The following is a 10,248-nucleotide window of genomic DNA, read 5'->3' on the forward strand; positions in this document are numbered from 1 at the left end:
AATTCAAACACAAAGGGCATGACCTTAACACAGGAAGTGTTTTCACTTGCTTACCAGGAATTTTTGCAGGCTACATGAGAAAAAATTGAACACAAATTTGAACAAAATCAGAACGAAAAAGTTCTGAAAGCCAGGAATTTTAGTTATCTAAGCATTGTTTCTTATTGAAGAATATGTGATGGCTGTGTTAAGGTCCTGAGCCATTTGTGTCTTTGGTTTGCTCTACTAATGTGCCCCATCTGTTCCATGGGCAAGAAACCAGAGCGCCCAGCTGTGCAGGGGCCTCCACATCACTGCTGACCCACCCTATTACCTGCTCACAAGGAGGAGTTGTTAGAGTCCAGCTCCAGAATGCCAGCCTACACCAAGATTATCAACGTCTGGCTTTTAATAATTGAGCACAATGACAAGAACTACCCATTGCTTTCTTTTAGAAACAACTCTATGGATTGCTTGTCCCTTCTTTAAGGTATAATGAATAAAGGCAATGCATTAAGAAATACAGTTCTTAGCAAAGAAGCTGTCAGTTCAAGCAAGGTTTCAATGTGCCTGGTCCATGCACATAATGTCTAGGCAGCCAAAATGGGAAAAAGCTTTTTTATTAGCTCCTAAAGTGAGTGATGCTACCAAGTTACCCAACAGGAATTAGACTAAGCACCTTCAAAGTAAATCTCTATGTCTTCCTCAGATCTTTTCAACATTACAACTCTATGCACTTATCCTTGCTTGCACCACATTTTTTAATAACAGTTATAATTTCTTTTTGTAGATACCTGATCCGACCTGATCCATTGACTTATGTTCCAAATGCTGCACCCAGCCGAAAAAACAGCTTCTGCAATACAGTGGGACAAGACACCAGGGAGGAAACACAACTTTGATATGTAATTCATCACAAAATTAAGAGACAATTTTATACACTTGTTGTTTCCACTAACCATTTTGAAAACTGAGCGGTACATTTTATTCAGATTTTGGAAACAAAATGACAGTGGGTAAGTGACCAAATGTAGAAATGTGGTGCCTAGAAACTCTTAATTTCAGGGATTGTCAGGCTTGTGGCCTGCTCAATACGGTAGTTGAACTTTGTCAGCCTAACAGAATTATGACACCTGTTGCTATTTAACCAATATGAACAAATGTCAGATTCCATCATGTGTTTTGCTTAGATGCTTCTAAGCGTATTTATCAAGGTGACAGCATGTCAGTGACTAAGCTTCTGATCTACATCAGATTATCTGATGCCCATAGAGAGACGATGGATAATTTGTAGTAGAAAATACATTAATACCTAAAGCTGCCAGCAAGGCTTTGCGTGTCAAGAATTCAGTCTTTGAAACAATATTCAATCTCAGCCTGTCATCCATTTGTATTAGAAGAGGCTAGTTTAAGTCCCATTTTAGCCTCCAGGACCTGAGCATTAGTTCTTTGGGTTTACATAGATCAGGTTGAATGACACAATCCAGTCACTCCACAGAGGCTGAGATCTGAGACACATCCAGTGAAAGAGGAGCCCAGCTGGAGGAAAAATCCCTGTCATCTCCCACAGGCAGCCCCCCCAGACTTGCCAAACACAGGGAAGGTACTATCTGTGTGAAGCTGCACACAATGGTAGCTCAGGTGAAATGTAACCCTTTGAATCTTAGTGAGTTTGTCTAGAGAAGCTTGAAGAGATAATAACACAAAAGTGAGAACATCCCTCCAGGGAGTGATTCCTACCACAAGTCCTTTCCATTTTCATGAATATGCCGGAACTGAAACTGCCCAAAGCATGTGCATGCCCAGTCATCCAGATTACCCGAATGTGATACATTTTCATATGAAATGATGTATCCCATTAATGAAATTTTTATCCCATTCCATAAAATGAATGTAACTCCACATGATGTGAAAAAGCACTGTGGATTTTAAAACTCCGTTTTGGCATGAAGTACCCAAGAAAGCATCTGCTTGTGCATGAAACACCTGGAGCTGTTACAGCATCTCCAGTCTCTGTGCCACAATTGGTCAAGCCTTCTACAGAATTCAGTCACAACTGGTCAAGCTTTCCATAGAATCAAGCACGCCTGTACGTGACCATCCAAAATCATGTTCTTGCTCTGCCATTTGTCACAAATGGGGAAGAACATACTTAAGGTTTAAAAAACCCCACTGTTACAGTTACCTACATAGAACCAGTACAAGAAATTTGGCAATCTACTATGGAAAAATTGATTATTCCTTGAATATCCTTGATTTCCTACTTGTACAAAACAATCAGTCAGAATTGTTTAGATTCTATTCTATATTCATTGATAGAACTACATTCTATTTCTGGATAAAAAAAAAAAAAAAACAACAAAAAATAACCCCACACCCAAGCTGCCAAGTGAGCAACTCATGGATTTGAGTATATTTGTCAGCATTGTAAGTATGCTGAAATCAAGTCACATTCATATTAGGAATGACATCAAATCTGCTGTTAACTCCTCCCTTCCTCTTCATCCTTCCAAAATTTAAATAATCTGTTCCATCTTAATTCAGAAATCCTAAAGCTACAATTATGAAAAACCACAGAGGTCTCAGAGTGGACTGAAGCTCTCAGAAGACCGAGAGTACCTGTTTTAACAGGAAAAAGGATAGCTGGAAAGTAGTTCATCAGCAGGTTTTTTTCTAGATTGACGTATTGAAGCAGCATCATGGCCCAGAAGGGTTTCAGTGGTTCTCCTTAGAGTCCATTATTATTCAGTGTTTTTCCACACACACTAATCATTTATCAGATTATTCTGATGAAATATTTCAAATGGGCACTGTGGGGAAAAAAGACAATTGAAACAGCTGCACAGACTGAAGTCTACAGTTTTTCTAAAAAAACTGTATAGGGTACAGAATCTTGTCCAAGACCAGTCATAGAAGTTATCCCAGAAAAGTCTACATGTGCAGTGTGAATAACTTTATATTTTCCTCGTTTTTGGGGAGAATACAGTATTCCAGTTGAATATTAAAAAAAAAAAAAAAATTCTGAAAAGTTTTCACTCCAAAATATTAGCAAGATCTTCTGTTTCATACCAAAGGCTTTTGTAACGGAGTCTCAAGGAGGAAAACAGGATTCCAGAAACATGGCTGCTCTCCAGCAGGCAAGCCAGATAGCCTGCTTTTATTGGGATTCACACACTGTTTCACAGGCATTCCCTGTTCACTGCCTATAATATGCACGACAGATTTAAGGACTCTCTGCCAAAAGGATCTATAGCTAGGACTTGAGTCCTCACATTTAACAGCCAATAAAGCAGTATAAACAAGCAGTCAGGTGTGTCCATTTTCCCATTCAACTCAGCAGAATTGCTGCTCAGCTAGATGTGAAGAGTAGCATCTAATGTGACCTGATATTTCTCCAGGCTTAATGGATTTCTAATTGCTCATTAGCCCCAGAAGATTTGCTAAAGCAAACACAAAGACAGCTGGAGACACTTGCACTCTTTAAAATGAATGCAAGACAACCTTTCTGAACAAAATACTTCAAAATCTACTGGAAGACAAGCAAGGTAATAAAAATTAACAACAACATCTTATGAAGCAGAAGTTCTAATAACCCATGAATAATATACCACAAAGTTCAGTTATTCAGAATAATACTGCCCTTCATGTTGAAAGCAGAACAGCTTTGCTTCCTCTGGAATATCTTCACAGATAAACTCCATTCTAGTGGGATTTAGATCTTTCAAAAACCATCCTAAGCACCATATTAACACTGAATGAGACAGTATGCACATTCCTTCAATGTCCAGGGAGGAAATTCTTTAGTGGTCATTCTACAGGCAATCTTATGTTCACATGCTTTCTTTCCTCATAATTATCAGAAACGTAATACAAACCTAACTGGACTGGAGACCAGACTGAGGAACAGTAATCTTTATGCTCAGTGCTGGAGAAGGGATGATGAAGCTCTAGAATGAGCAGGGTCAAATGACTATTGAGCAGAGGAGTTTGATCTGGCAACAGTTCACTCAGTAAAGAGAAAAATCTAGACCTATGAAAGAAAAGACTGTTTCTATCTGTGCTTGAATGTATGCATTTTTCCTCCTGACTCACTTCTGTCAACAGCCCCAAGATGTCCATCTTCCCCAACACCACCTTAACACAGCCCAAGCAGTTTGGTACCCAGAGTCAGTCCCAGCGAGGGAAGTTCTAGCAGTTAATAATTGCTTCATTCTCACAAGGGAATGCTCAAGCAAAGCCAGACCTCCTTATGAAAATGTGTTACCTAGTCTGCAATAAAAAGTCACAAGAACTGTTTCACTGGAATGCAGTGTGTTTCCTTAACTGTTTCACTCCAATTCCACAACACACGGTAATTCATATACAGAATAAAAAGCACAGAGTTTGAGTTTTTAAAGGCTGCAGTAGAGTGAGTTAGTGAACTTGTCATGAAATTATCTTCGAAATTAAAACAACAGTTATTTCCCAGTATTCATACTTCCTCTCTCACAAACAACTTCCTACTACAACTACTCTTAAACAATTTTAAAGGATACAAATATATATCACTGAATGTTTCCTATACCTCTTTATGTACCAGTGCACCAAAAAAACACTAACAAATAAATTTCAGATTCCAGCAGTGGAGGAAAACTGAAATGACATCAAATGCACCAGAAGTAACTCACAATTGTGCATTACTGCCACTGTAACACAAGGACTGACAGCAACTGTTCTGTGATTTTGAAAAACTGATGCATGAGATTTTGCTTCACTGAATTCCACTTGGTATCCAGCAGAAACCAGTCCTAGAATCTGGAAATTGATAACAAGGAGCAGCTCTGTGCAGGTACATCAAGTCGTACGAGGTTATCAAAACACTTTTTCAAGGCAGTGCTATAAATGCAGAATTTATAAAATAAAGCAATCTGCACAAAATACAGTTGCATATTCTTGATACTATATTAGAAACAGCCCACCCTCAGTTTGAAACAGCCATACATTGAATAAACATCTAAAGAATGACATTTCAAATTTTTAGCCACTGTTCCTTGTGCTTGATACAGAATATGCATTGCAGGGATATAGGATAAGAGTTACTAATTTATATTAAGTTAGGAGAGATGATCAAAACTTTGCTTATTTTCATCTTTTGAAATTAATCCAAAATATTAATGATGATTTTGTTATATACTTCATTATTGCCGACACTACCAATGCAACAATGTCATTAATGGTAATTCAAAACAAGTATAAACTCCCATGACCTCTGAAGAAACTTGAAATGTTTCCACTTGGTTTAGTTAGAAACAAACACTTGAAGTCTTTGAGTTTTAAATGAACTAAAGTTTTCTGTACGTTTTGAAAAATCCAGACTTTATACTGTTAGGATTTGCAAATGGCCCATTCCAACCAAGGAGAGACACTGGGAGACAAAGCATAGAAATAAAAGAGTTAATGCTTTGTATGCATGAGGTATCTCTGAGAAACTGGGACACCCCAAATGTGATTATACACAGAGCTCCTGTACATTTAAAGCATACAGGTACAACATGATTTGACTAATCACTATCACTCACACTACCAATTACTAATAATAGTAAAATTTCTCTAGATCATTTCCTATTTCTTTTGTCCTTTCATCAGTATGGGGTGGCTGATGAACCACTTAATGTCTCTGAAAATTCTGTAGCTTTGAACAGGTTGGTACTTACTCCTACTAGGAGTTATAAACCCTCACTGCTTCCATAACTGTACAGTTGTATGGCAGACTCTAAATAAAAGCAGAGAATTGGTATATTTATGTCTATTATTTGGACAACTGGCAAGTCTTTGTTAAGGCAACCAATTTTGCTGCTTTTGCACTCAGCTTCAGCTTGTGGTGAAGCCTCTATTACCTTGTATTATAGAATCATGGAATCATTAAGGTTGGAAAATACCTCCAAGATCATCGAGTCCAACCTTTGACTGAACACCAGCATGTTCAAGATCAAGCTGCACATCCATCAGACTAATCAACTATGATAAGTTAATTATAAGCTTTTTATATTAAATGGAACTGTTTCTGTCCACATTTCTAGCTCTAATTCACCAGCACAGGATATCATGTATACTTTCTTCTTCAGTCGCACTGAAATGCCATATGAGTAAATTTAATGGCACCTAGACAAATTATATCTGAGCAATATAAAATTAACACATTAAATTATTATAACTTGTTATTGAAAACTTAGTTTCACCGCATCTTCATTACTTTTTCTTCAGTAGAGTTCATATGCTCTCTTGCCATATTTTAAAACAGTATAGGAATAAACTGATGCTTCATCCAAAACAAGGTACCAATCAGTATTCACTCAACAGAGAGAGCCTGCTGAATGGAAGAAAAATCCTTGGAATCCAACCTAATACAAAACCTATACACCTAATTCAGGATGTCCCTGAACCTTCAAAGTTATCACTACACAGATGTTCTGTTTCTAAGAAAACATTTGCTGTTTTGTTTATTGCCAAAGAAGGATCCTCGGATGCTCCACTGTGGACCTTTCTTCTCTAACATAAATGTTTCTTCTCTTGCAGTGTTTCCCAATAGAATATGTGCTTATATGGCCAAAAGAGATGAGATGTACTTATATTACTGTACCAACACAGAGAAAAAGGGACTTTGATTCTGTCACACAATGAATGTTCAGGTGGACCTACTATTTCTATTCCCTTTGCATTAAGGCAAATCCCTGTGTAAGCATCCTCAAGATGTATATATTTAACTGGTCAAGAAGCACTGACAATTTTTGCAGCCAGGTCTCCAGAAAAGGCATAGCCAATTCCTGAACAAAAAGGGTGGTATTTGTCACCAGGGAATTCTTCTGCTGATATGTACCATTTTACTGTCTTTATTCCCAACAGGCTTACTGCCTTTCATAATAAAGCCTGTGAAATAATTTGGAGGAGGAGGTGAAAGAGGCCTGAGGAGCTTTTCTATGAGGTATATTGTATTAACAAAACCATCCATGTCTGTCTTCATAACAAAGCTTGTGCCACTGCAAAAAGAGGCGACCCACGTCATGCCCATGGCAGTTTTAAGAGTTAAAGTATTATAACGTCCAGGAAATCCTGTTGAGTAATATCATGATATTGCTCACTTTCTCTCATCAGTAGGCCCTCATTTGCCCCCTTGGTCTCAATGCCAAGCATAAACAACCGAACAGCATCAACACCTGCAACCACAGCTTTATTTCCCCAAGTCTTTCAGATGGAATTTCTGTGCTGAGTTTCAGCAGCTCTTGGTGCTATCAGCAATACCAAGAAAGGTGTTACATCTTTACACATCTCTTCTTCATTAATAATGAATGTGAATGACTGTGTTGAAGTGTCTCTGGTTTTATTCTCCAGTTTCTCATTTTGAGCTGGTAGTTCTCTGTTTTCTTTACCTAAAACTTGTTTGAAATTTGTAAAAATGTTTTTATTTAAAATCTTTTCCATCTGAAGACCATCATACCTTTTGGCAAAAAGATTGTATTTTTCTTCTCTGTCATCCCTGCTTTAAACTTTATAACAGCAAGGCAACCAGAAATAAATAAATTAAAAAAAAAACCTCCCAAAAACCCAAAACAAAAGAAAAAAACCAAAAAGAAATGAAAAACCCCCAAACAAACAAACAACACCACAGAAAATCATACTGCTGTGCAAGAGATGAAGAAAATCAGAAAAATATTTCTCTTAGTGCAATTGCAAGGAGAGGAGAAGAATCCACTACAGTATTGCAAGAAGATAAAAGTAATCTTCAGGTTTCTAATTCTTCAGTATTTTTTTTATTATTATTACTTTTATTAGAAATATCCTATGATTATATCTTAGAATAAATTGTAAACACAAAACTTTAAAATATTAAATTTTCAGGTTTTTTTCCTAAGAGAAGTAGAGCATCTTAAAGACAGTAAGTCCTAAATAAAAATAAATAAATACGCTATTAAAATAGTAATTTTGTCAGAACAGAAATTATTAATATATATTAAAGTATTGGAATATATGTAAAATAGAAAAGTAGCTTAAGTTTTACAAAATGTTATCATGTAATTGAATCATCCAAGATTAATGAAAGATTATAACTCATTATGGATTCAAAGCATTGGAAGCTATTGTGATAAATCACATGACAGGTACCTTTGGTCATTTAAAATTTGATAGTGAGTTGAAAGTGATTGCTAGGCTGTATAAAATGTTAATGCACATAGAGAGTTAGCATTTCCAGAGGGGAACTTAGCCTGGAAAAATGTGTAAGTTAACTGTATTGAAGATTTTTCACAAACTGATCTCTAAAGGGTTCTCTATATGTATTTGAAAGGGAACTGTAAAAGTACAATAAGTCAGAGTTTTTCTAATTTTTTTGTGCCAAAACACTGTTTAACAGATGCCACATGTAGCTCACAATCCAAGAGCAAATTTCAACACTTCTTGTCATCATATTTTAAAGCCCAGATTCATTCCAGTCATACAATCATTGTATTTTTTTACAGATTCTTTAGCAGTTGCTTTCTACTTCACAAAGAAATGACAGATTTAGAAGGACTAAAATAGTCAGGAATCCTACCTCTGTGCCCACAGAGAACCTGAGAACAAGTTTACAGGCCCTTGAATTTCTGTTCTAAGTATTTTCCAGGGGAATTGTGAGTTAACACAAAGGAAAATGGAGCAGGACATTCTCCATTCTATTTGAAAAGGTTAAAACACTCTGCCACTTGTAGCAATGAAGAGACAGTCTATAAAACAAGATGGGATTGAACCATTTTAGAATATGCAACAGAAATGCAAAGTAAGAATTAATTAATGCTAAATTATAACGTAACCTGGATCAGACAGAGACCATATAATCTGAATGTAGATGTGTGGTGGATTACTCTTGGCCAACATCCAAACACTCACTCACCTGCTCCCTCCTGAAGCAGACAAAGGGAGAAAAGAGGATGAAAAAGTTCATGGGTCAAGACAAAGGACAGGGAGATCACTTACTGGATACTATCAATGACAGAAAAAACTTGGGCAAGACTAATTTAAATATATTGCTGATTAATATACATTTGGATAGCAAGAAACAGAGATGAAAATTAAAAAAAAATACCTCATCCCCCTCTTTTCTTGGGCTCAACTTCACTTCTTTTTCTGTCCCTGCAGCAGCAGAAAGGGGTTGGGGCTTAAGGTCCCTCCCTACTCCTCTTCCTGTTCAAAAACATCTGCTCCAGTGTGAGCTCTTGAAGGGCCACAGTATCTTCAGGAAATGTCCAGCTGCTGTAGGTTGAGAGAAAAAAGGCATAATCATATTCTGTGATGAACTGGTCAATAGTTTAACTAACTCACACACCTATAAAACATTAAGAACATAGTGAGTAATGGCTTAGCTCTAGCAATCTTCCTTCTTATGTTTTTAGCTCTTTAGAAACTGTGCATTTTGACATAATACATACTAAACGTCCAGTATCCAAAGAAAACAGAGTAAAAAAAATTAATTTAAGAAAGAACATGGGCAGTGTGACATCAGAAGGTGAGAGGCATTTCTGTATCCATCAACTGCTGTGCTGCTATTTGAAATATGAGAACTTCAGCCCATGAAAATTAGAGAGCAAAAGTAATTTCCAATGTTCTAAGTGTACTTCTGCGTGGCAGTTTTCTTGATTAAGCTAAAAATATTTTGTAAAAGTCTTTGACTTTCTGTTTGTTTTGATAGAGCAACTCTATTAGATGAAATCCTGGTTCCATTATGGAAAGAACAGGAACTTCTTACTAAGAAGATCTGCTAGAATATTTATTGTTTCAAGTTTGATTGAGCTGCATTGAGTTATTACAAGATTAGTAGAGAATTCATGCTGCAGAAAAGCAAACAGTACCTATGTCTGAAAAGATAATTATAGTTTATCTTGCTTATGACTTTTTAAAATGCCAAGAAGCTCTCAAAATACAATACTCCTTTTCTTTTAAAATTCTTTCCAGGAAAAAGAAAAATAGTTTAAAAATAAATTCTTACCCACAACAATTATCCATACTATTAAACCAAAAGAACTAGAGTCAATGAAAATTATTTTTCTAAAACCAACTGTGTAGCAAAATGCCATGTGTATTAGGTTGCCTTGGGACACACTGGTTATTCAGATTCACAAACATTTAACTGCATTGCAAATTTAAAATTACTTCACATGTGCTGAAAAAAGCCAGAATTAGGCCTTAATAAAATAATAAAAAGGATGAAGGAGAATAGAACATAGTAGAGAAAAACAGGAAAGGAATTAGAAAAAAGAAGAA

The 10,248-nt window shown here is 36.4% G+C and overlaps 1 protein-coding gene and 1 pseudogene across 6 annotated transcripts in view; one reads left to right on the forward strand and one right to left on the reverse strand.

The window, feature by feature from the left end:
* Nucleotides 1-6,892, forward strand: part of KCNT2 (potassium sodium-activated channel subfamily T member 2) — a 125,636-nt gene extending 118,744 nt beyond the window's left edge. For 5 of the 6 annotated variants that reach the window (XM_050306983.1, XM_050306980.1, XM_050306982.1 and 2 more), the window contains one exon: nt 770-4,284. In XM_050306983.1, the coding sequence (XP_050162940.1) occupies nt 770-881 (112 nt within the window). In that variant the 3' untranslated portion in view covers nt 882-4,284. Of the gene's footprint in view, nt 1-769; nt 4,285-6,534 lie in introns of those variants that run through there. The other variant, XR_007627749.1, reaches the window with a different exon arrangement.
* Nucleotides 6,508-7,511, reverse strand: LOC126635677 (beta-1,3-galactosyltransferase 2-like; annotated as a pseudogene).
* Nucleotides 7,512-10,248: the final 2,737 nt, after the last annotated feature.

Source organism: Myiozetetes cayanensis, unplaced genomic scaffold (assembly GCF_022539395.1).
Source record: "Myiozetetes cayanensis isolate MyiCay16 unplaced genomic scaffold, myiCay2020 scf12, whole genome shotgun sequence".
In the NCBI taxonomy this organism is placed as follows: Eukaryota; Metazoa; Chordata; class Aves; order Passeriformes; family Tyrannidae; genus Myiozetetes; species Myiozetetes cayanensis.